At 40.9% G+C, this 27792-nt stretch overlaps 1 protein-coding gene across 1 annotated transcript; it reads left to right on the forward strand.

Moving 5' to 3' along the window:
- Nucleotides 1-1437: 1437 nt before the first annotated feature.
- LOC308669708 (solute carrier organic anion transporter family member 1B3-like) lies at nucleotides 1438-27736 on the forward strand. Its single transcript, XM_081330580.1, has 14 exons — nucleotides 1438-1953; nucleotides 4431-4572; nucleotides 5432-5564; nucleotides 7498-7604; nucleotides 9641-9790; nucleotides 12109-12207; nucleotides 14316-14558; nucleotides 16005-16169; nucleotides 17004-17199; nucleotides 18659-18821; nucleotides 19413-19597; nucleotides 21485-21549; nucleotides 23883-24000; nucleotides 24604-27736. Exons 1-14 carry the CDS (start codon nucleotides 1726-1728, stop codon nucleotides 24818-24820), a joined length of 2211 nt encoding a protein of 736 aa, XP_081186706.1. The 5' UTR covers nucleotides 1438-1725; the 3' UTR covers nucleotides 24821-27736.
- Nucleotides 27737-27792: the final 56 nt, after the last annotated feature.

Here is a 27792-nt window from a genome sequence, read left to right on the forward strand (position 1 = left end):
GTGGTCATTAAGTGAGGCAATCACATAGGTGCCCCACTTAACAACCACAAAAACCTGCAACCATAATTCTGGGCTCAACTGTGGTAGAAAATTAAGATCTACCTGTATTACATTTTTTTTAAAAAAATGAACACATTTTCAACAGTATAGATCCGAACTAGACCGTGTTGTTTCTCTGGGCCACATATGTGTGTGTATGTGGGTATATCCATATTTTATTTTATTTATTTATTTTTGTCATGTTTATGCAGTGTATATTGGAGATGGTTACCCTTTGACAGCTGTATGCAACAAAATCTCATTCTAATACATGCTGATTAGTATACATTTAAAATGACAATAATGATCCTATCCTATCCTATCCTATCCTATCCTGTCCTGTCCTGTCCTGTCCTGTCCTTTTTAACCAATGTTGATTTCATTTAAGATTGCTTTTATTGGTCCTCCAGAGTTCTTCCAGGAGGAAAAATGGCACAGAAAGATGTTAAAAACAGTTTTAAAAGCAGCATGGTGTCCAAGAGCTAAAAGGCTTAGTAGTGCTACCAATTGACCTCATCTAGATGCCATCTGTTGGTTATCTAGATGTTTATAGGCCAGATCTAGTATCCCTAAAATGGCCACAAAAGATTTTGCCATCTTAGCATAACGCCCTGCTTTCATCTATCATGTTTTCAGAACTAAAAGGTTCAAATCAGTCTCTGATTATGTCCTCTGAGGATGTCTTTCCCACTACAGATAGTAGAATGTGAGGCACATGGAAAATGGTTGTCAGCTATGGAAGCATTTGTACACCCAAATTTGGTGCACCTTGAAAAAATCTGGACATATAGAGATATTCTATATTTTGAAGGGAATTTAAAATCTAAACAAGAAATGGAAAACCAGGGCATCAACCTATCATGGTGGGCACATTTACAAAAGCAAACTAGATATGATAAAGATGTTAAAACTGTATGGATTTTATAAGGAACAAACGGTATTTGATAAGAGATTGTTAACCTCAGATGCGAAATTAATTAAGAAAATGTATAATTTTTATTAACTTTGGAAACGGAAAGCGAACAAGTTAAAGAAACAATGATAAGATGAGCGAAAATTTTTGGATATAATATAGAATTAGAAAAATGGCAAACTTTATGGGAAAGAAATTACAAATTGACAATGTCAACTTCTTATAAAGAAAATTTATATAAAATGTCCTATAGATGGCATTTGCCACCAGCAAGATTAGGAAGAATGTTTAAAAATATGTCAGATAAATGTTGGAAATGTAAACATAAGTTAGGCATGTATTATGTTTGGTGGACATGTGATAAAGTAAAGAATTCTTGGGAAAAGATACATACTTGGCTAGAAAAGATGTTGGGAGAACATGTAGATTTTAAACCTGAACTTTTTTTATTGGGTATAATGCCAGAAAAGACTAACAAACAAAGCCTATATTTGATTTTGCATTTCACAACAGTGGCAAGACTTTTATTTGCGCAATATTGGAAAAATGAAGGAATACCGTCAGATGAAGGAATAATAATAATAAAAAATACTAGAATGTGCAGAGATGGACAGATTGACTATGAGATTGAAAGAAAAAGAAGAAACAGATTACCAAACTTGGGATTTATTTTATCGATGGCTAGAGGAAAGAATAAAGGATTAGGAATTAAATATGTTCAGTATTAGTGAATGTAAACTCAGCACGTTGATTGAAAAATTATTATTGTACGCATGAAAAAAATTAATAAAAACTTTTTTAAAAAAAAAGGAAAATGTCTTATGAAACAAAAACCTGATAATTTTCTTTCTATCTTTCATCCAAGAGAGAAAATCATAAAACAGATGGATACTGACCCCATGCACAAATCAGCCATGGAAATAAACGCCAAACCATCAGAGGAGAAAACTACGAACCAACGACCAATGAAGCAAAAAACAACTCGCTGTCAAGGAATCAAGGTTTAATGGCTTCTTTATTATTATTCCATTTTTTTAAAAAAAAATATTGAAAATGTATTCAGTTTTGCAACAATGAGGTCTTCTTCCAGATAAAAATATATTTCCAGGACTGGCACCCGCTGAACATTCCACTGATGACTTAATTCTGCATCAGAGGTTTGAGGCTGCAAGCTCTTTCAAAAGATCTTTGTGTGAATGGCATTAGAACCGTAACTGGAGAAGTGTCATTTCAAAGTAGTGGGTGCTCTGGAATGGATCTTCTGATAATTTGGTTTTAAAAGAAAACCCCACCCCCACCCCTCAAGCATCTTCTTGACCACTTGTGGCTGGTCTGAGTTGTTGAAACCTATTCTGTTTTGGGAGAAATGAAGAAGAGATCTTGCAGTCTTAAACTGGAAAAGCGCTATCCTCTGGAACAGGGATCTGCAACCTTGACAACTTTAAGTCTTGTGGACTTCAGCTCCCAGAATTCCTCAGCCAGCTATGCTGGCTGAGGAATTCTGAGAGTTAAAGAACACCAGTCTTAAAGTTGTCAAGGTTGCAGACCCCTCCTCTGGAAGATTCAATTGTTGTTTCTTTCTAGGAGGTGGGATCAATCAATGGGTCAAGAAAACTGACATTTCCATCCCTGCATTGGGGGAATTGAACCTTAATATTCCACCAAATTGCTCTCTTCAAGATACATTAAAAAGAAAGCTTATCTTTCAACATTTTCCAGTCCCCTTGAGCAAACCGATCCATCTGCTAGCCAGTAGATAAACATAAACTGAACAAAACCCTGACCTTTGATTACCATGTTCAGCACAGCCGTAAACATCCCAAAGTTCAAAGTGGAATCTTTTTTGTCAACTCACCTGTAACCAGCTTATACTAAGGATTGTAGCTTTTAGCCTATACAGTATAATCAGGGGGAAAGACTATGTTGACAAATTGGATAATGTTTAAGCCTTTATCAACCAGTAAAGTGGAGGGGGGAAGAAGGTAGGAAGGAAGGAAGGAAGGAAGGAAGGAAGGAAGGAAGGAAGGAAGGAAGGAAGGAAGGAAGGAAGGAAGGAAGGAAGGAAGGAAAGGCCCAGAGGAGAGGGATGTGGGGAGGGAGAAGAGAGTAGAAATGGAGAGACGGAGGGAGGGAGGAAGGGAGGGAAGGAAGGAAGGATGGAAAGAGGGAGGGAAGGAAGGAAGGAAGGAAGGAAGGAAGGAAGGAAGGAAGGAAGGAAGGAAGGAAGGAAGGAAGGGACTCAGTCTTCCTCCAGTCGCACCCGTGTGCCTAGCCAGCCAATGCTGATCTTGAAAATCATATCAGAATTGCCTTTCATGGTTGCTTGGACCAGAGATCACCAGCAAAATCCTGGGGTTATAGATCTTCTCTTCAAGCACAATTTAGTGGGCTATGCAGTATACATTTCCACACCGCTAACTCTACCCGTTTGCCTTTTTTCAATGGAAGTGAAAACCATTTCTTTACTTCAGTGGGAAACATTAAAGATTAGGCATACAGGCAATCTTATGATACAAACAAAATATCTCTGCTAATCCCAGGGTTGATGGCACCCTGCATCCCACCAGGTTGACAAGCTTTTTCCTAGTGAAACCACATGCTCTCTCTTGGGCTGTTTCTTTTGCTAAAGAATTCTTTCAAGAATTCTTGAAGAAAATTTAAGCATTCTCTTGCTAAAGACGATCCTTTAAAGAAATGTGTAGGTGGCTTCAAGGGCCCATAGATCTTACGGCCCACAAGGAAAGGTCGCCTGCATTGACATCTCCTTGTCATTCAGAGGTCACTGTGAGCAGAAGGACTTCCCCCCGCCCCAGACTTCTGTACCTTCTGGATGTGGGGAATTGCCCTTAACGAGGAGCAAAGATATTTTCATCCACACTGCAGGTAGTCCTCAACTTACAGCAGTTCATTTAGTGACCATTCCAGGTTACAATGGCATTGGAAAAAAATGACTTATGCCTGTTTTTCACACTTATGACCATTGCAGCATCCCCACGGTCATTTACATTCGGATATTTCACCGAATGTATAAATACGATACTTGGTTCATATTTACGATGGTCGCAGTGTCCCAGGTGTGTGTGGATGTGGGTGTGTGTCACGTGATCCCCTTTTGAAACCTTCTGACAAGCAAAGTCAATGGGGAAGCCAGATTCACGTGACAACCAACTTAACAACTGCAGTGACTCATTTAACAAATGTGGCAAGAAAGGTCGTAAAATGGGACAAAACTTCCCTTGACAATTGTCTCACTTAGCAACAGAAATGTTGGACTCCATTTTAAAGTAGCACTTTGCCATTGAAAGTTTATTTGTTTTGACAGTGGGATGGGATGGAGAGATAAACACAGACTTATTCTTGGAAAGGCCTTGATTCGTTTGAGGGCTGGGAACGTTACTCTCATTTTGTGGAGAATATTCGAGTTCTCTCTCTGTTTTTTCCTTCTCCTTCCCTCTCTCTCAATCCCATCTGTTCTCAGGTTTTCCTTGCTGCCCTGGCATTTTCATACTTTAGTAAAGCATTTTCTGGGACCACAGTGAAAAGTTCCTTGACACAACTGGAAAGGAGATTCGGCATTGCTTCTTCTACAGTTGGCTTCATTGATGGAGGCTTTGAAATGGGTAGGTGGAACCCAAAACCAGGAAGAGAATTAGCTACGGATGGAGAGCTTGAGGTCCTAGGTGTTACATTATGGATCACTGTTTTCTGCATTGGGAGAAAAGGGTCCAAAATTAATTGGTATCCAGAGGCCCAAGAAACCTGACTGCCTTGGTCTTAATCCATCACAAGACTTTGACGGCTGGAATTGAACATCATTCAGCAATGGTCATGCCCCAATTTATTTATTTATTTAGCGTATAAATTTTAGTGTATTTAGCATATTTAGAGTACAAACTTAGCATGATGCCTTGGTAAGGCCACACTTGGAATACTGCATCCAGTTTGGGTAGCCACAATATTTAAAAAAAAGATGTTGAGACTCTAGAAAGAGTGCAGAGAAGAGCCACAAAGATGATTAGGGAACTGGAGACTAAAACATATGAAGAACGGTTACAGGGATTGGGTAAGTCTACTTTAATGAAGAGAAGGTCGAGGGGTGACATGATAGCAGCCTTCCAATATATAAGGGGTTGCCACAAAGAAGAGGGAGCCAAGCTATTCTCCAAAGCACCTGAAGGCAGGACAAGAAGCAATGGATGGAAACTAACCAAAGAGAGAAGCCACCTAGAACTAAGGAGAAATTTCCTGACAGTTCAAACAATTAATCAGTGGAACAGCTTGCCTCCAGGAGTCGTGGGTGCTCCAACATTGGAGGTTTTTAAGAAGAGATTGGGCAACCATTTGTCTGAAATGGTATAGGGTTTCCTCTCTGTGCAGGGGATTGGACTAGAAGACCTCCAAGGTCCCTTCCAACTCTGTTATTCTGTTATTCTGTATGGCATCATGACCTAATGGAGAGCTTCTATATTCTCTTCCCAGGAAATTTGTTGGTGATTGCATTTGTGAGTTACTTCGGGGCAAAATTTCATCGGCCCAAGATAATCGCCCTTGGTTGTTTTATCATGTCTTTGGGGAGCTTTTTAATGGCATTGCCTCATTTCTTCATGGGATAGTGAGTATGAGAGAAAGAATTTGAGAGAGATAGAGATCTTTTTCACCTCCATTTGTGGAAGGCCAGTACTGTAAAGATTTATAAAATATCCATGTGGGACCTATAAGAAACTCTACCACTTATGTGAGTGAATCACTTTAGATTTTACTCATATAGAGATGTTCGGAAATGGCCTACATCAGTTTTGTAAGTCATACAGTAGTAGGAAATTCATATTATACATACTATGGAATTGGGTTCATAGAACATTCTTGACTCTAGAACCAAGTTGAAAAAATAGAATCGGTCAGTCCTAGAGGAGATCAACCCTGACTGCTCTTTAGAAGGCCAGATCCTGAAGCTGAAACTCAAATACTTTGGCCACCTAATGAGAAGGAAGGACTCACTGGAGAAGAGCCTAATGCTGGGAAAGTTTGAGGGCAAGAGAAGAAGGGGACAACAGAGAATGAGGTGGCTGGATGGAGTCACTGAAGCAGTAGGCGTGAGCCTAAATGGACTCCAGAAGATAATAGAGGACAGGAAGGCTTGGAGGAACATTGTCCATGGAGTCACGATGGGTCGGACACGACTTCGCAACTAACAAAAACAACATGCTGGAGAGTAGATACACAGCAGAAATGGAATGGAATGGAATGGGTGGATTAACTTGGGGGAATGGGGGAAAGAGGTTCTGTTGAAGGAACTGAACGGAACAACTTGCCACGGCCAACTCAAGGTGGCCAAGTTGCCACAGCCAACTCGCCCAGGGCAACTTACCGCAAGACAATTCAACAATTCAATTTAATTATTTAAAATAATTTTTAAAAATATTTTAATTTTTGTCACTCGCCCTTCATTTTGTCCCTCCTTTTGCATCCTTTCTTTAATGATCCTATCCCACCATTTCTTTGATATTAGTGTAACATTTGTCCGGCAACAAGTTGTCCTGTGTTGAGTTGGCTGTGGCAAGTTATCCTGTAATGAGCTGGCTGAAGCAAATTGACTGGGGCGAGTTGGCTGCATCCAAATGTCCTAGACCAGGGGTAGGCAACCTTGGCTCTTTTATGACTCGTGGACTTCAACTCCCAGAATTCCTGAGCCAGTCATGCTGAGGGGAAAGGGAGAGGTTTCCAAGCTGAGCCATGCTGGCTCAGGAATTCTGGGAGTTGAAGTCTATGAGTCACAAAAGAGCCAAGGTTGCCTACTCCTGTCTTAGACCCATCTAGGAGGCAAGAGAGGGAGAAAACCTCAGTGACTGATGGTCAGAGAAAGAAACGTAGGAAGAATCTTCTGTAAAGAGGCCGTGGGAGGTACCTTCAGACTTGCAAGATTGATATATACCCAGAAAGTATAGACCCATGGTGGTGAACCTATGGGACGCGTGCCACAGGTGGCACGCAGAGCCCTCTCTGTGGGCACAGGCACCATCACCCCAGTTCCAGCTGGGTTTTATAAAACCTTTTCGCTTTAGGCCTCTGCCACCGAATGCAAAAAAAAAACCAGGTTCAACCAATCAATCAATTTTAACTTCTCGCAGGGAAAAAAAAATCTCGCAAAGTTGGAATTGATAGATTGAACTTTTTAGTCCCACCCAGTCTGCCATTACTACCCTAGCCACGCCCACCCAATGGGCCACACCCACCCAATGGGCCACGCCCACCTGGCACCCGACGACACTTAAGTGGGTTTTGGGTTGCAGTTTGGGCACTTGGTCTCTAAAAGGTTCGCCATCACTGGTATAGACTCTTCTTAAGTAGCAAACGCATCTATAATTCTAAAAATGGTCAAAGCAATGTAAAATTATAAAATAAACCACAACTAACCATGGTATTCATACTAACAGTAAACGGTGTATTCCAAAACAATGCTAAATATATCTTATTTCTTCCAGCCCGAGAAAGGTACCTCTAAATGTATTTGTACTCGCACTAGGAGTAACCTCTTTCCTTTCCAGTTATCAATATGACACAATATCCTTCACATCAGACAACATCACCAGTTTCCTCCCCTGCTCATTCAATCCCCAGGATACCCCCGAGATAAATGGGGTGCCAAGGCCAGGTAAGAATAGTCAATTATTCTGAACCCTCTTTTGAATAGCTGGCGTAAAGGTGTCTATAAATCAAAATAAGTTATGTGCTAATTCTTCAGTCTTCAGTGCAACATGTTACATCTCTTAGTCCAATTTATCATGTTTCCATACTCATGTGTCATTTTTTTCTCAGTGCCACTGATAATCATTAGATAATGACAGCAACACCTGATGGTTAGAGGTAAAAGGGAGAACTTCAACATAGGACTTCTGCATGGAGCAGGACACGATCTTGAGAGATAGCACTGATTGAAGCAGAATCAAGAAATCTCTCCAAAGTGGTCAATTTGGGTGATTCGGCATTTCAGATTCAGTTTTAAAGAAAATCCTTTGGGAACCACCACAAGTTAGCTGCTGCCTGGTTCTGAGAAATGGCCTGGCTGCCTTACGGTGTTGGAGACCATCCCTAGACTGTCATTCCGAAGGTCTAATCCAAAGTCTTGCTCTCCCTGTTATCAACTTCTGTTGATAATGCTGTTAATTTCACCTGTTTTGTGGCCCTAACCTTGTATTTACTTAGTTGGTTGTGGCTTCTCTTCAGAGCATGGTCAGTCTCTCCTGTTAAACAAAGAAACTTATCACGGATTTTTTTTAACCAGATTTATGAGAACTACTGTACCAAAATGGAGTCCATTACGGTACACTACTGTGAATCTGCCTTTGAAAGTTGAGTACACAAAGTAGGAAGCTCCTTTTAAGAAAGGCCTTACATTAGAAAATGTAGGTGTGTGTGTGTGTGTGTGTGTGTGTGTGTGTGTGTGTGTGTGTGTTTGGAAATCATGCTCAGATCTATGGGAAAGATGATGGAACATTATCCTATTAAACATCTTTCTACTAATCTAACAGTAAAACTGGCTGGATTTATCTTGATTTGGATAGCATTATTTGGATGCAGCTGAATGTAAAAACATCCAGGAAATGGCACTGATAAATTATTATAGTACAGAATAGCTCTTGATGGTTAGCCACTATGATACTAGAATGGAATGGAATAGAATGAAATGGATTGGAATGGAATAGAACAGAACAGAGCAGAATAGAATAACAGAACAGAACAGAATAAGAATAGAATAGAATAGAATAGAATAGAATAGAATAGAATAGAATAGAATAGAATAGAATAGAATAGAATAGAATAGAATAGAATAGAATAGAATAGAATAGAATAGATGCAATGGAGAATAGAATATAGAATAGAATAGAATAGAATAGAATAGAATAGAATAGAATAGAATAGAATAGAATAGAATAGAATAGAATAGAATAGAATAGAATAGAATAGAATAGAATAGAATAGAATAGAATAGAATAGCTTTATTTGGCCAAATCTGATAATACACACAAGGAATTTGCCTCCGGTGCATGAGCTCTCAGTGTACATGCAAAAAAGCAGAGTAATCATAATCATAATCATAATCATAATATCAATAAGAGGAGGTAGTAAAAAAGATGAGAAAGATAATAAAGGAATAATACAGCCCTACTACATGGATAAATATCCTTACACATAAGACAATGGAAATTAGGTGTTCAGCAGAAGGAAAAAACAGAGGGGGGGGGAAACCCGTCTTTGTGTCTTTGTGTTAGTGGCATCCCGAGGAGAGGAGTTGAAACAGTTTATGTCCAGGATGTGAGGGGGGTGGGTGGGTCAGTAGGTATTTTCTCAGCCCTCCTTCTGACTCACAATATCCAGGTCCTCAGCGGAAAGCAGGCTGGTTGCAATTGTTTTTTTTTTCTGCAGTCCTATCTGTTGAAGACTTCTCTCTGTCCTGTTTGATTGCTGTACCAAACCAGACAGTTATAGAAGCACAAATGGCAGAGTCATGTATTATTGCTAGTCGTATATTATCGTAAGCACATTTTTATTCTATTATACCTCCGTTTTCTGTTTCACCACACTGATTATTTTGCACTCTGAACTGTAGAGGTATGACTATCTGTGCTTTGTAGGAAAAGGTATGTCCGACGTAATGACTTTTCTTGCTATAATTGTTATTCTTTCCAGACTGTGACTATAAAATGGTTACCTCTTATGCATGGATTTTCGTCTTGCTGGGGAATATGCTACGTGGAATTGGCGAAACACCCATTACTCCTCTGGGCATATCATACCTCGATGATTTCTCTAGAGAAGAAGATGTTCCTCTTTATATCAGTAATGAACAAAATGCTTGTCTGTCGAATCCTGATCTGAACTTAATGATGTTGAAGAGATAGGCAGTGTTCAAGCTGGGATGGTTTTAATACTTCTCTGAAAGTTGGGGGATTCCTAAATTATCAAATACTGATTGATTGATTGGTTATATTTATATGCCGCCCTTCTCCCTAAGAGCCTTGGTGGAGCAGTGGGCTGATGCCTCCTTAAGTAACACCAGCTGCCTGCAATTAGTGCAGGTTCGAGTCCCACCAGGCTCAAGGTTGACTCAGCCTTCCATCCTTCCGAGGTAGGTAAAATGAGGACCCAGATTGTTGGGGGCAATTAAGCTGACTTTGTAATAATGCCGCTTGGGGTGTGTGTGAAAGCCCTAATAAGCAGGCATATACATAAAATGAAGGCTACTGCTAAGCTTGTAAGCCGCCCTGAGTCTTCGGAGAAGGGCGGGATATAAATGGAATTAAAATAAATAAATAAATAAATAAATAAATAAATAAATAAATAAATAAATAAATAAATAAAGACTCAGGGCGGCTCACAACAATAAAAACTAAAAAAGAACATGAAAATACAAAATTTTAAAAAAGAACTAAACAGTAGGTATGTTCAATACATAGTAATTTAACCCCATAAAACCAAATTTAAAACCATAGTCAGTCCTGAATTTAGGTCACATCTAATTCTATTCATTATTGGATATAATAGAAATTGGTATTCATAATCCACATTCCCGTGAAAAGCTGAAGGGGAAAAAAAGCCAACACAGTCCTAGACTGCATTAATAGAGAGACAGAATCAAGATCACGTGAAGTGTTAGTACCGCTTTGTAATGCCTTATAACAGGGGTGTCAAACTCAACTTCACTGAGGGCCGCATCAGCACTGCGGTTGCCCTCAGGGGGCCGGGTGGGTGTGGCCTGGGTGGGCGTGGCCTACTGGGTGGGCGTGGCTAGAGTGCGTCTGGCCTACTGGGTGGGCGTGGCCAGCTCTACATCGTTCGCATCAAGGGTGCCTATGGGGGCCTGGGCAGGAGTGGGACAGATCTGAGGGTCTCTGGCAGAAGGAGGGTCTCTGGGCCAGGGCCAAGGCAGTGGGGGCCGTTCCCTCACTGTTTCCAGGAAGCCTTCGCGGGCCACATGAAACCACTTCGCGGGCCGGATCCGGCCCCCAGGCCTTGTGTTTGACATGTCTGCCTTATAAGACCACACTTGGAATACTGCATCCAGTTTTTGTTGCCACAATATAAAAAAGAAGTTGAGACTCTGGAAAGAGTGCACAGAAGAGCAACAAAGATGATTAGGGGACTGGAGGCTAAAACATGTAAAGAACAGTTGCAGGATCTGAGTATGTCTAGTTTAATGAAAAGAAGGACGAGGGGTGTCATGATAGCAGTGTTCCAATATCTCAGGGGCTGCCCCAAAGAAGAGGGAGTCAAGCTATTCTCCAAAGCGCCTGAAGGCAGGACAAGAAGCAATGGATGAAAACTAATTAAGGAGAGAAGCAACCTAGAACTAAAGAGAAATTTCCTGATAGTTACAACAATGCAACAACTTGCTCCCAGAAGTTGTGGGTGCTCAATCACTGGAGGCTTTTAAGAAGAGACTGGACAACCATTTGTCTGAAATAGTATAGGATCTCTTCTTTGAGCAGGGGGTTTGACTAGAAGATCTCCAAGGTCCCTTCCAACTCTGTTAATCTGTTATTGTTAGATCTCCCTTCCAGGGCTATGAAAACATGCCTCTTTATTAGCTCAACTGTGAAAACAACATACAGTATTTGATAGGAAGCAAAGATGCTCTTCCACTAACCATAACTCTAGATCAGGGCACTCCAAACTTGGCAATTTTAAGCCTTGTGGATTTCAACTCCCAGAATTCCTCAGCCTGCTTTTGTGGCTGGGGAATTCTGAGAGCTGAAGTCAACAAGTCTTTAAAGTTGCCAAGTTTGGAGTCCCCTACTCTAGATGAAGGCATTTCTGCAATTCTATTGATTACAGAAGTGGTTTTCCATTGTCTTCTTCCAGGATATTGTTTCAAATTCTTGAGCTGTCTCTCATCCAACTACCAACCACAACCAACCCTGCTTAGCTTCTGAGATAGGTAAAGGTCTACGTCTTCTAAAAACATTAGCACCTATCTTTAGGTTCAGAATGGTGCTGCTGTTCTTATAATGAGGAGAGGGAAGAACAACATATTCAGTGTATATCTTTGCAGCTTCATTATCCATTGCATCAAATGTTAGAAGTGTCCGCTGGTATGGATAAAAATAAAACAATGAAGAATATACATAATATATGCTTTTTTCCCTTCACCATTGCAGGCTTTTTGCACACCACAGCCATGATTGGCCCACTATTTGGTTTCCTCCTGGGGTCTCTGTCGGCCAGACTCTATGTGGATGTTGGTTTTGTGGACACAGGTAAGATGGAAGAAGAACTAACCAGCTATGTTGGCTGGTCTAAGTCAACTGCAGCAAATCTAAAGTCATTGTCATTGAGCCTTGGTGGAGCAGTGGGCTAATGCCTCCTTAAGTAACACCAGCTGCCTGCAATTAGTGCAGGTTCGAGTCCCACCAGGCTCAAGGTTGACTCAGCCTTCCATCCTTCCGAGGTAGGTAAAATGAGGACCCAGACTGTTGGGGGCAATTAAGCTGACTTTGTAATAATGCCTCTTGGGGTGTGTGTGAAAGCCCTAATAAGCAGGCATATACATAGGATGAAGGCTACTGCTAAGCTTGTAAGCCGCCCTGAGTCTTCGGAGAAGGGCGGGATACAAATGGAATTAAAATAAAAATAAATAAATAAATAAATAATTGTATTTGAGAAAGGCTATAGTGAAACTGGAGAGGGTAAAAACTAAGAGCAGGCAGAATTCTGAGCGGGGCAGAGTTGTCCCCTTCCAAATGGAAAATATATATATATCTCAGAACCATTAAAAAAAAGCAGCTCAAGGTAAAAGCAATATGTAAAACCAAGGCCAATTTTTTTTCTCCTTGTTTCATAATCTTAGCATTCAGGATCATAATTAAACCCAAATGCTGGTAGACCAATGAAAGGAAACAATTGTTTCTCCAAGAGATAGCTAAATTATGGAATTCAGTGCCACCAGATGTGAGGATAGTGGCCAATTTAGCGGGCTTTAAAAATGGACTGGACAACTTCATTCAATTGCAATAGTCATCCATCTCGAGCAAGTGGCCTATGGAGATGGGCTACAATGGCTATAAATCTTAATGGTGGAATTCTGCCTCCTGAATTTGCAGTGGTGAGAACTCAGTAGAAATGGGATATTAGAGGGTACTGTCTAATTTTCCTAGAACATAGAATAATAGAGTAGGAAGGGACCTTGGAGGTCTTCTACTACAACCCCCTGCTCAATCAGGAGACCCTATACCATTTCAGACAAATAGTTGCCCAGTCTCTTTTTGAAAGCCTCCAATGATGGAGCACCCACAAATTCTGAAGGCAAGCTAACCTACCCTACCCTATCGTATCCAGTGGTGGGATTCAAATATGTGAACAACCGGTTCTCTGTGTGGATGCTGCTTCCGGAAGTCCATTCTGGGCCTGGGGCAACAAAAAACTAGCTACCAGTTCTGCTGAAGTGGTGTGAACCAGCTGAATCCCACCATTGATCGTTGTTGTGATTCCTCGTGAGCCAGTGGATCCGGCAGCTGAGTCTGAGGAATCAGATGGGGAGGAGGAGGGGCCTGGAGTGACAGCAGTCAGAGGAAAGCTCTGAGGAGCTCCAAGACTTACAGTCTGATGAGGACCTGGCCCCTCTACTCGTGCTCAGGCTGAGACACAGCTGTGCTGGGAGTCTGAGTTGGACACTGATGAAGCACAGCTGGGAATTATTCAGGATCATTGAAAACACCGGCAAGGAAAGCGAGTAGGACAGAGGAATGCAATGGGGTGGCTCCAAAAGCAAAGGAGAAGGCATTGGAAAGCCAAGCTTTGGCTGAATAATAAAAGGGAAGGTGTGGGAGGTGCTGGTTGTCGAAGGCAACTATTCGTGTTGAGGATTGAGTTTCTGTGAACTGTGTTTGTTTGCCTTGGACATTGACTCAGGTCTGTGAATAATAAAAAGGGATTGGTTTTTCTTGTGGCTCCTGCCTGCTTGTTGGAAGAAGGGTTTCTCCTTGTGAGCATAACAAGGACTCACGTAGGCTAGGACAGAACAATCATATCCTATCCTTTCAAAAGATTAGTCTACTTTCTGTCATCTAAAAGTTTGTTTCTCTCTTGCAGTTGCTTATGTCTGAAACTCATTTTTGTGATGTCTTGTAGATGCTAAGGCCTTCATTTTCAGTTTGTCTGAGGACAAATCCTTGCCTTGTTCACTTTGCTCCCCTTCCCATTAAACTTTCCAAGGCCTCTTCCATGTTGACATTCACTCTGTACATTTATGAAAGCAAAGACCTGCATTGTTGTTTGTTATTCTGTGAAGTGCACACAGACTTGACAAAGCTCCATGAGACCAGCGTTCCAGATAATGGAACTCAGCTTTCTTCATTCCTTATTCTAGATACAATAACTATCACTCCAACTGATTCGCGTTGGGTTGGTGCATGGTGGATGAACTTTTTAGTTGCCGGGGCCATCACTCTGATTTCTGGAATCCCTTTCTTGTTCCTGCCTAAAAGTCTGGACAAAAAGAAAGAAGCCTGTATCCAGAAAAACCTGGATCCCACAGAAAGCAACATTGAAAACAGCCATGGACAAAAGCCTGATAGTCAAGGCAGAATGGCGTACTCTAAACAATTAAAAGGTAAGCATTAAAATGGTTCAGTTTAACTATGGCAAGACTCAATCAGGATCAAGCTCTGGATTCTAGGAGAGCCAACTATAAGGCTGGGTCTAAATCGGATAAGGACTGTTTTCCACAGTAAGGATCAGAAAATTGGTAGGTTTCATGATCTGCTGTAGCAGGAGAAGAGAAGATCAAGAGGATCAGTCATGGGGGTGAAGTGCACAAGGAGAAGAATGAGATATGGCAGTCAGAACATTAGACACAGAGTTAAAGCCATGGCTCTAGCAACCACAATTCCTAGTCTTGTTGTTTCAGATCTTGAACCAGAGTTTCCTCTACCACGATTCAGTCCACAGGGCATCTCCATGTAAAGTTCAAGACAGCAGGAAGTTACAGATAGAGAAGCACTATACATAGGCAAGTCTACTCAGGACCACCATGGCATTGGATATCAGGATTGATTGGTGCCAGGTAGAAGCTGAGAATTTCCTATAATTAAAGTCCTACCATAATGGCATATGGGAAAGACCTTGGGAGAGAGGGCAAAGAGATGCTGCCAACGGTATAGAGACAGCATGACTTGTAGCTGGTTGATGGGTGTGGGAAGAGGCTCAGAGGATACCCTCCCTTCTTCCTCAGGCTGTAAAGGAGATGTAGGGGGACTCTACATTCAGACTTAGAATTTTCTGTCAATGCAACTTTACAAGAAAGTAGAATTAGCTCATCTCATTGAGTTTCCTATCTGGTTTGCCCTAGGAAGCCAATACCCATCCAAGTACAATCCATTGCTGGAATGTACAACCACACATTTGCCTGTAGGATTCATGTCTCTTACTATTAGTTATATGATTTTAACCGGGGGTGGGGGGGGGCAGGCAAAAGAGTCAATATCCAGAGCAACAGTCAAGGATGCAAAGCAGAAGGCATTGTTCAGACTACGGCTCAGACACAGATTTGTTAAGGCTTTCTGGACAAGAAGGACATGGTGGCCTGGCAGTTAAGACGCTGTGCTTGTTAATTGGAAGATTGGCAGTTCAAGACCCAAGCACTGTGTGATAGGGTAAGCTCCCATTACATGCTCCAGCTCCTGCCAACCTAGCAGTTCGAAAGCATGCAAATGCGAGTAGATAAATAGGTACCACTTCGGTGGGAAGGTAACAATGTTCCGTGCATCTTGTTATATAATCATACTGGCTACATGACTATGTAAGCATCTTCAGACACACAGACAGACAGGCAGACAGACAGGCAGATATAGATATAGATATAGATATAGATATAGATATAGATATAGATATAGATATAGATATAGATATAGATATAGATATAGATAACATATATATATATATACACACACCATATGCCTGTGTGTGTGTGTGTGTGTGTGTGTGTGTGTGTGTGTATGTGTGAATATATATACATACCATATATATACCAACAGGCATATTCTACCTTTTTTTCCAGAGTTCTTCAAGTCCCTAAAGAGAATCTTAGGGAACAAAATGTATATTATACTAATGTGCTCATCACTGCTGAATGCTAGCAGTTTTATTGGATATATCACCTACCAGGCAAAATATATGGAACAGCAATATGGACTGTCAGTGTCAAGATCTAATTTTATAACAGGCAAGTCTCTCTCTCCCTCTCTCTCCCTCTCGTTCTCATTTCTGCTCTTCTTTACACACACACACACACACACACCTGCTTGTACCACAGCTTCCTAATAGGCCAAGTAATTTAACGAACAATACTTTCACCCAAACGTGGTGGACTTTGAGAAATAAATGAGAGAGGCAATTTTCAAAAAAATAAATAAATCATCAAAATAAAATGTAAATTGGATTCTATTTTTAATTTTGTCAATAGTACGTAATTAATGGATCATGAGTACCCATGATCAGGCACTGGTTATCTCATGTCTGGACTACTGCAACATGTTCTATGTGGGGCTAGCCTTGAAGAATTTTCAGAAGTGATAGCTGGCACAGAACGAAGCAGTGCATACAGTCCTGGAGGCCCCGAAGGTGGCCCATGTACCACCTCTGTTAACCTGAGCTGCATTGGTTAATCACTGCCATTGTTAAGTTAGTAACCTGGTTGTGAAGTGAATCTGGCTTCCCCACTGACTTTGCTTCTCAAAAGGTCACAAAAGATGATCCCATGAGCCCAGGACACTGCAACCATCATAAATATGAACCAGTTGCTCGGCCTTTGAATTTTGACCATGGGGATGCTTCGACAGTCATAAGTATGAAAAACGGTCATAAGTCACGTTTTTCGATGTCGTTGTAACTTGAAATGAATGGTTGTAGGTCAAGGACCACCGCAATCCTCTTCCCTCTGTTTTCCATCATGTCCGTGCACAAGTTTCTTTTGCTCATCTTGAGCATCCAAACGGCAAATGGAGGGAGGTGGCTTTCACTTTCTCTTTGTTTATTTATTTTTTAATATATATTTCAGCTGTTGCCATTTTGCCAGTGGTCCTCATCGGGATGTTTGCGGGTGGGTTCATCATGAAAAAGTGCAAGCTAGGAATCATTGCTGCTACAAAATTGGGATACTCAGCGTCGTTCATCGGATTCGCCTTGACATTTGTGTACCTCATGCTGGGTTGTGAGAACCACCCAGTGGCTGGGTTGACAGTGACCTATGACGGGTAGGACAATATGTTGATAAGTATGTGAGTATGCATAGGTCTGTAAGCTTGTGGTGTGTGTATATGTGCTAAGCAGATATCCAGGTGTCTATGGCATTGACTGTCATACACAATCAATACACAATCGAGAACCAGGACAAGTTTACACCATATCTGTAAGCTATGATCAATAGATTCCAGTTACACTGTCCCATCTGAGACAGCCATCTTTTTTATTTTTTGCATTTACCAGCGGTTGATGAATTAAGATGCAATCCCAGCTCCCTTTCCTGCACATCTTGTTCCCTCCCTCCTCATCTTATAATCATAATTTTATCTGGATTGGGAGTTTTGTTTTCATTGTTTCAGAGATGTTATGATTTTAATGTTTTATGCTGCAAAGTGGTATTAACACTTCACGTGATCTTGATTCTATCCCTCTGTTAATGAAGCCTAGCACTGTGTTGGCCTTTTTTGTCCACTAGGACTCCAAGATCCCTCTCACAGTTGCTACTATTGAGCAAGGTACCACCTATACTGTGCCTATGCATTTGGGGTTTTTTGCCTAAATGTAGAACCTTACTTTTTTCACTACTGAATTTCATTTTGTTAGATAGCAGCACCCAATGTTCAAGTCTGTCAAGATCCTTTTGTATTTTAAGCCTATCCTCTGGAGTGTTGTCTGTTATCCTGCCAGCTTGGTGTCGTCTGCAAATTTGATGAGTTTCCCATCTATCCCCTCATCCAAATCGTTGATGAAGATGTTGAAGAGCACTGGGCCCAGAACAGAGCCCTGGGGCACCCCACTACACACTTCCCTCCATGTAGATGCGGTTCCATTGAGGACCACACGCTGAGTACGGCTGGTCAGCCAGATAGATAGATAGATAGATAGATAGATTAGATAGATAGATAGATAGATAGATAGATAGATAGATAGATAGATAGATAGATAGATAGATGATAGATAGATAGATAGATAGATAGATAGATAGATGATAGATGATAGATGATAGATAGATAGATAGATAGATAGATAGATAGATAGATAGATAGATGATAGATGATAGATGATAGATGATAGATAGATAGATAGATAGATAGATAGATAGATAGATAGATAGATAGATAGATAGATAGATAGATAGATAGATAGATAGATAGATAGATAGATAGATAGATAGATAGATAGATAGATAGGCAGGCAGGCAGGCAGGCAGACAGGATGGATGGATGGATGGATGGATGGATGGATGGATGGATGGATGGATGGATGGACGGACTGACGGATGGACAGAAAGACAGACAGACAGACAGACAGACAGACAGACAGACAGACAGACAGACAGATAGATAGATAGATAGATAGATAGATAGATAGACAGACAGATAAATAAAAATAATTCTTGGCCTATTTTGGATGCTTCATATTGACATTCCAGGAGAGCTTTTAAGTATGCCATTCTTCTTTTTTTTTAAGGGACACAGCTGTTCAGAACCAGCTTTCCTTATTTTCATCCTGCAATTCCAACTGTACCTGTGCTACAAGCCAGTGGGATCCTGTTTGTGGAGATAACGGACTCACATATGTATCGGCCTGTTTTGCTGGGTGCAAAAACATAACGAGATGGAAGAAAGAAACAGTAAGGATGAGAAGTCTGACTTTTTCCATTCTGGGCTGAGAGGAGCGAAGAAATGAGAGGCACAAAACCCGCATGAGAGGGTTTTTGCTTCCTCATATTTTTTTTAAAATGAGATACACGAAGTCTAAGGTTTAATTTTAAAATTCATACGCAACGTTTGAGCCAGTTTGGCCTGGTGGCAAAGGCACCAGAAAGCAGGAACGCAGGAAACTGAGTTCAAGTCCAGCCTTAGCCATGAAAACCACCTGGGTAACTTAGGGACAGTCACTCTTTCTCAGCACCACCCACCTCACAGGGTTGTTGTTGTGAGGAAAATAAGAGGAGGAAGGCGTGGTGGATATGCTCACTGCCTTGAGCTATTTGTAAAGATAATAAAGGCGAGATACAAATAAATAAATATGTTTCTACTGCAGTGAGCAACAATAGATATCAAGATCCTTCCAACACCCAGGGTCAAAATAAAGATGTCATCATACCAAGCTCAACTCCTATCAAGAGCATCAACACCATGATATAGTGTTCACTTGCCAGCAATTTGGAAATGTTTTCCATTTTTTCTGGGATGTTCATTTCATATTCTTTTCCTTATAGGTTTTTCACAACTGTAGCTGCATTGAGAAATCAGATACTGAGTTGAGGAGTTCTTCAGCGGTGTTGGGTGAATGTCGAAGAAGTGATGAGTGCTCAAAAAAATTTATTTTTTACACCATTATCAAAGCTGTAAGCTCCTTTATGCACGCATTGTCTGGTGTTCCGTTGTTCATGCTCCTTATCAGGTAAGGAATGAGTTAAGTCAGGGGTGGGAAACGATGGCCCTTTTATGACTTGTGGACCTCAACTCCCAGGATTCTTGAGCCAGCCATGTGCCCAGGAATTCTGGGAGCTGAAGTCCACAAGTCATAAAGGGGCCACGGTTCCGACTTCTGAGTTAAGCAAATAGCCAATAAGGCAGCATAGTTACTTTAAAAAAAAAGTCAAAAATGTAAACCTCAATGAAAATATATTTATTTATTTAATTAAATTTCTATACCGCCCTATTCCCGAAGGACTCAGGGCGGTTTACAGGGCAGCATAAAATACAATATAAAAATAATATAGAATTAAAATACATTAAATTAGTTAAGCCCAATTAAAACAACATTTAAAAAGCTAAAACCCCTTCAGTCCATATGTATCCTAGAAACCTATGAATTTTTAAGCACTCCAGCTATTCCTTAGGCTGTTTTAGTGATATCTTTCCAAACAATTATGTTGTAATTTCTGCCTTTTAGTGAAGAGATAGCAATGGAGGAAAAAAATGTTGCAATGTCTATCCAAGTCAACTATTTTTGTGTTTCCCCCCCTTTTTTTTTTACAAAAGACAAAGAGGTGAAAATTTCTTAAAATAATTTCTCCTTGTGTCTAATTTCCTTTTTCCCCATAAAACCCTGTAGGGTATATTTATGTAATATGGAGAAATCTTAATGTTGAGTTATAGAACTACAACTTCCATCCTCTATAATCATTCATTCCTGCTGATTGAGGCTGCTAATTCAGCAGCATCTGAATGTCCACAGCTTCACTCTTCCTTAATATGAATAGAATTTCATTTATCTTTGCTTTCACTACAAGGGGAGACAAGAAACCAGAAACTGTTTAAGACAATTAAGATTTTTTTTTTGGGGAGGGGATCCAAAATCTCTCTCCAGTTCTGATTGTGTGGAGTGAGGGGGGAGTCACACCTATTCTGATGCACATTTCCCAATTAGTATCATATTATACAAACTGAATTTTTTTTAAAATTCCATTTATATCCCACCCTTCTCCGAAGACTCAGGGCGGCTTACAAGCTTAGCAATAGCCTTCATTCTATGTATATGCCTGCTTATTAGGGCTTTCACACACACCCCAAGCGGCATTATTACAAAGTCAGCTTAATTGTCCCCAACAATCTGGGTCCTCATTTTACCTACCTCGGAAGGATGGAAGGCTGAGTCAACCTTGAGCCTGGTGGGATGCGAACCTGCACTAATTGCAGGCAGCTGGTGTTACTTAAGGAGGCATTAGCCCACTGCTCCACTGTTTATATACATATAAACGGTTCTTTGGTCCATTGAGTCCAGCATCATTGGCTTTGATTGGCTGTCTCTGTCCAGGAAGATAGGGAGGACTTTCTGATATCAATCAGAATGGAGCTGAAAGAGACCTTGGAGGTCTTCTAGTCCAACCTCCTGGTCAAATGGGAGACCCTATACAATTTGAGACAAGTGGCTAGATGATCATTGCATAATTTCATCTTTTTCACTGAAGTTGCCACGAATCAAACCTGAATTTTTCAACATTCATGAGTAAGTAACTGCACTCTAAATGTCCTCGTGCCTGCCACTATATGAACTGCTTTGTGTAATTGCTTTGTGTCAGTCCAAGCACAGCAATAGGAATGAAAAAAACAAAAACATAAGGGTCCTTCTCCATCATGTCAAACTGCCAGCCTGTGGGCCGGATGCATCATCCGGAAGCCACACCCACCCCATCGCCGGCAATGCCAAAACAGTCCCGATACGTCTCGTGACGTCACGTGACGTCGTGACTTTGACATGCCTGAGTCATGAAGTTCATTTATAGATTTTTGACGAACTCTATAGAAGCATGTTTACCAGTATGGTTGATTTGTCATTTGATAGATCTGTGCCTCAAGACCTAAAGGCAGTTGCAGTCGGTCTTCTGATGCTTGTGATAAGATCATTGGGTAAGAAAGACCATTCTGATTATATGGAATATTGTTGGACACTTTCTTCAAGGATCTCTGAGATACTCATATTATTCAGAGTACAGGCAAATACAATTATAAAAGAAAGGCATGCTCTGTTCATAAGAAATACCTTAACAGATGAGATTTTTGAGTCAAATTAATCGGCATTAGTTTCCTACCAACTACAATTCACAAATTACAACCATGAACTATATGTCTCTGAAAAAATCCCTAACATGGCATGAAAATACAAGCTGTTCCTTTCTGGAGTTGTGGGAACAATATCAATAATCCATGATACAAGACTCAGCACCAAATGTATATTCAGAAAAATCTTCTCTACAAATCTTCTCTACAAATTGTACACAATTTGCAAGAATCAGGGAAGGGTTTTCCTCAATTGCTACAACTGGGGGATGTTGAGGTGAACTTTTTTTTTTACCAGTGTCTTGGGTTTTACAAGGGTTGGGTTTAGTTGCTTTACAAAAAAAACCACACACAACAATATTTGTTTCTGTAGGCCAAGCACAGGACGATCCTGGACTTCAACTTCTTTGCAATTCAACAACCATGCTTTTATTTTTCCTCTTAAAAGTCTTCTCATACTTTTGGAAAACCTTCAGTGTTCCTGTTTACATGCTAATGCCTTTGCTCTTATGCAAGGGAAATACTTGGAAAACATCTCTGTTGTTTTCTTGCATTATTACTAACTTAGGACACTAATTTCAAAAAAGGTATAATGATCCCAAGCTTAATGCCATCTCGTGAAATCTCCTTATGTAAAAGATGATCTATTGCAGAAACCAGATTGTGCAGACGTGAGGAAACGAGATCTGGCTTGCAGAAACAAAAAAAAACTGATTTTGATTTGCAATTGGAGTTGTATTTTTAAAACTGCCCTCAACCCTAGGGACAAATTTGAGTTGCTTTGTATTCTTTGCAGAACTGAGGTGGGCATTTGGAAGGGAACTGGGTTCTGCCATATAAGAAAAGAGCCAAACTGCTGAAGATTTTAAGATATAAAAAATATTGAAGATATTTTATTTCTTAGTAAAGGTAAAGGTTCCCCCGCACATGCGTGCTAGTCGTTTCCAATTCTAGGGGCCAGTGCTCAACTCCGTTTCAAAGCCGAAGAGCCAGTGCTTGTCCGAGGATGTCTCCGTGGTCATGTGGCCGGCATGACTAGACGCCAAAGGCGCACGGAGCGCTGTTACCTTCCCACTGTAGTGGTCCCTATTTTTCTACTTGCATTTTTACGTGCTTTCCAACTGCTAGGTTGGCAGAAGCTGGGAAAAGTAACAGGCGCTCACTCTGTTACGCAGCACTCGGGATTCGACCCGCCAAACTGCCGACCTTCTGATCGACAAGGTCAGCGTCCTAACCCACTGAGCCAATTGCTTCCAAGACCCAAGATAAAAAGACTGAAAACCACAGTTTGGGAACTCTGTGGATTCTATGGGACCAACAATTGGTCCATGATTCGCAGAATTTACACATGTAAACTTGGAACACTTTTGATTTGATGAAGTAAACCAATTCTTGATGTTCTTGCAAAGAGCTGTTTATGTGGGTGTACCATATATATAATCTTGTCTTCAAAAATACAGGTAGTCCTTGACTTATGACCACAACTGAGCCCAAAATGAGACAGTTGTTCAGGGCATTTTGGCCCATTTTATGATCTTTCTTGATGCATCTGTAAAATGAATCACTGTAGCTGTTAAGTTAGCAACACAAATATTACGTGAGTCTGGCTCCCCATTGCTTGTCAGAAGGTCGTAAAAGGTGATCACATGACCTTGGGATACTATAGCCATCATAAATATGAGCCAATTACCAAATGTCTGAATTTTGATCACGTGATCATGGGAATGCTGCAACGGTCATAAGTGTGAAAAACAGCCATGTCACTTTGTTCAATGTTGTGGTAATTTTGAACAGTCACTAAATGAATAGTTGTAAGTTGAGGACAACCTGTATATACACTTGGATGTAGGTGATGACCAAGCTGTGCCCGAGGGAGGGGTCAAACGTGTCATAAGTCACGAGTCTCTGCACCACTGCAAGTGATCTAAGTCCAGCCCACTTTGAATGCCTTCCTTATCTCCTACTCATTTCTCTTGACTGTTAGTTGGCCAGATTCTTCAAGAGAGCTTAAGCTTGCAATAAATCTTTATACTCATTTGAACTGCCTGAATCTCCTGATTTCCCCAGCGCTTGACAATGGCTACATGTTACCCTACTTCTGCTGTCAACCCACTCAGGAAAACTGCTGAAAAATGCTTCTGAAGTGACAATCTAATGTGTATTTCCTGTCTGATGTCTTCTAGGTGGAATTCCAGCCCCAGTTTACTTTGGTGCACTTATTGACAAGACTTGCTTGAAGTGGGCCACTAACCCCTGTGGCCAGAAAGGATCTTGTAGGATATATGATGCAGTACAATATAGGTGAGTCCTACCGCAATCCCATGGCTTCTGAGAAAACTTTCCAAATTAACTTAACGCAGTGGCCACACTCAGATGAAATGATTTCCAGCAAGACAATAGAATTTCCCAACTGATGATTCCCTGGAAATTAATATTGATAGCAAATTCTGGGGGATTTTCCAAATCGACTACTAAATAACAATTTATCTTGAGAACCAGTCTGGTGTAGTGCAGGGGTAGGCAACCTTGGCTCTTTTATGACTCGTGGACTTCAACTCCCAGAATTCCTGAGCCAGCATGGCTCAGCATGGAAACCTCTCCCTTTCCCCTCAGCATGGCTGGCTCGGGAATTCTGGGAGTTGAAGTCCACGAGTCATAAAAAAGCCAAGGTTGCCTACCCCTGGTGTAGTGATTGAGGCATCAGGCTAGAAACTGGGAGACTGTGAGTTCTAGTCCTGCCTTAGGCTGGATGACCTTAGCCAGTCATTCTCTCTCAGCCCTAGGAAGAAGGTGGTAAGGGCAATCACTTCTGAAAAACACGGCCAAGAAAAAAAAGTAGGGACTAGTCCAAGAAGCCACCAAAATTCATAACTAACTTTCAAGGACATTTTTTTCCTGACACAGGTATTCTTTCTATGGTCTAATAATTGCCTTGAGAATGCCAGTTTTTCTGCTGGGTTTCCTCTTTTTCCTGCTTCTGAAGAAAAATATTAGAGAACAAGAGGCCAAGAAAGCTGAAAATGAATGCCAAGAAGGCTTATCTCTGAATGAAGAGATAAAACTGAAGGATACCGAACGTCCACCATGTCGTCCAGATGCAGACATGAATACCTGCCTCTAGCAAAACAAAATGAGTGATAGAAACTGCCAAGCTGTTCCTTGTAACAGCTTGTTCCTTGTAACCACCATTGGCTGTAGCTGCTGAAAAATGGCAGCATTGCTTCCGGTCATCTTCGAGAGGAAAAGTTGCCTCATATTCCTTCGGTATTCCAAGCACACACACACACACAAAAAGTATGTGTTTCTCCCGCCCTTTTGCAAAACAGAACTTTGAAAAGTAAAGGCCTTATGTGTGGCCTTATAAAAAAAATGACACTTGATTATTGGTTGCACTGAAGTAAAACAAAACATTGAATTTTGGAACTGATACAAAAGGGTAATTTAATCCCAACACTTAAGTCCTGCAAGATTCCTAGATCAGGGCTTTTCAACCTTTTCACCCGCTGTACCACATTTAGGATATGGCAACATCCGAGTACCACCAGTCGCCTAGCAAGTTGTCAAAAACTTGATGACCCCCCCAAAAAAAGAAAAGAAAAAAAAAGTGATGAAGTACAGGTAGTCCTCGACTTACAACAGTTCGCTTAGTGACTGTTCGAAGTTACAATGGCACTGAAAAAAGTGCCCCCCAAGCCACAGCCGAGCAAGACAGCTGCCTGCCCACCTGGTGGCGCTCTTCCTCCTGTCCGAGGTTTTCATTGATGTGAGCATTTCTGTTGAGGATTGGCAGCTGGGGTGGGGGGGTGTTTGGTTTTTATTTCCCCCCCCCTCTGCTGGGTGGTTGTAGCAGGTTTTGGTCACTTCACATGACCCTGGGACACTGTGAGCATCATAAATATGAATCAGTTGCCAAGCATCTGAATGTAACTCACAAGACCCTGGGGATGATGCAACATTCCAGCTGATCAGCGCTTCTGGGCTCAGAAGCGCCAGGATCAGTGCCGAGTTCCAGCTGGAGCCTGGCGCTGATCCTGGCGCTTCCGCTGAGCCCTGACAGCCCTGCAGCTCCAGCCGTCTCTCGCTCAGGCTTGTGCGGTGCTACCACCGGTTCAGCTCATTCCCCTCCCCCGCTACCACTTTTTTAGGATGGCCGCGTAGCACCTGTCAGGTGCCAGTGTACCACAAGTGGTATCCGTACCACTGGTTGAAAAGCCCTGGTCTAGATAAGTGTGATATCTGCCTCAATTATGTGGTTCCTCTCTAAAAATAAAAAAAATTAAAATGTCTGGAAGCATTTTTGGGGGGAGGGGGAGGGAAGAGAAGAAGAAAAGAAGAAAGAAAGAAAGAAAGAAGAAAGAAAGAAAGAAAGAAAGAAAGAAAGAAAGAAAGAAAGAAAGAAAGAAAGAAAGAAAGAGGAGGGAGGGAGGGAGGGAGGGAGGGAGGGAGGGAGGGAGGGAGGGAGGGAGGGAGGGAGGAAGGAAGACCCTTAAGTTGGTCCAAGAATTTATTTCATGCTGTGATTAAATTTCTTTTGTGTTATATAACCAATAACTAATCTAGCATTCAAAACTACATTTAGATCTAATGCAACAATCTTGCCCTACTTTGCAAAAAAAGCCCGAAACAACAACCCCCCCAAAACAGGGCGACTAGTTGAAACTCATGTCTAAGCTTGATCGTACATGTAAAAAAAATCTGATTTTTTTTAAAGCTACAAAATGATCTTGTCAAATCATGGGGCATTCCTTTCATTATTTTTGTCCTAAAAAAGGAGGCACTTCCTATTCCTGCCCACCCCCACCCCCCAATTAACAAGGAAGAAATAAAAATTCTTGAAAGGTGACTCTTCTTTTATTTGAAAGCTACTCTATTTTGAGGGCTTTTAGCACGTTGCAGTAATATATCAGGAAATGAAAGTATTTCTTGATGGAAGGAGGAAAATGCAGAGCCATTCCCACAATGCACAATTAGACGGTGTGAGCTAATTTTCTTTTTCTTTTTTTTTAAAAAAAGGTATGATTTCTCATCACTGTAATGACACAACATTAATGCTGCTGAAAATGTCAGGGGGGAAAAAAGGGTCAAACCAGAAAATCAGCTGGTTAAAATTACTCTCTGCGAAGTTCTTCATTATTTTTTGCCACAGACCCATTAGCAAAGGATGTTGAAATCACCGCCATCTTGGAATCTCAATTCCCCCGTCCCCTCCGGTACAAATAGTTTCCCGAAAATCTTTCTTCTCTCCATGGCAGGGTTCATATGAACCACAAACTATTGTGTGAAAACCACAAGCTATTGTGTGAAAACTATTTTGTGAAAACCAAATTAAAATCCAACCACGGGAGGTTGGTTTATAATTGACACAATCATTTCTGTAGGGCAGACTGGAATCAAACTGCTTTGTAAGCTATGGATCAGTGTGTTGTGTAAACACAGCTGAAGTCTCTCCAACTTGGGATTTTTATTTATTCAAGGTTAATGTAATTATTTTAATTGTTTTTAATTTTTGTAATTGTTGTATTGTTTTTTACAAAAACCTTGTGAACCGCCCTGAGTCCTACGGGAGAAGGGTGGTATATAAGTCTAATAATAATAATAATAATAATAATAATAATAATAATAATAATAATAATAATAATAATAATAATAATAATAATAATAATAATAATAATAACTTACTTACTTAACTGAAAAAGGTGAAAACAGCTGTAAACTCATAAAAAAAATCTAAACAATGAAGTGATAGAAACCAAAAACAACACAATGGGTCTTTTCAAGCCTGTATTTACACAGTGCTCTAGTCCGAAATGTCTTGTGGTTAGTGTCATGTATTGAGGTTTGGTAAAACACCTATTTACTTGCATACTGAGAACTAACAGTTCTCCAGCACATGTACTGAGCTCTAACAGTTCAAGCGGGAACCAAAATAGCGGGAATAGTGGGTTCAATCTGATTGGTTGTATGATGGTATATAAAGAGTACATGTACACCCTAAACCTCTCAGTACAGTTATGGTTATCAATAAAGTTGCTGTTACTCTGTACTCACATGCCTGGCATCTTTCCTGCTCATTCGAACCCGAAACACAACAGT

Source organism: Vipera berus (assembly GCF_964194415.1).
Source record: "Vipera berus genome assembly, chromosome: 6".
Classification (NCBI taxonomy): domain Eukaryota; kingdom Metazoa; phylum Chordata; class Lepidosauria; order Squamata; family Viperidae; genus Vipera; species Vipera berus.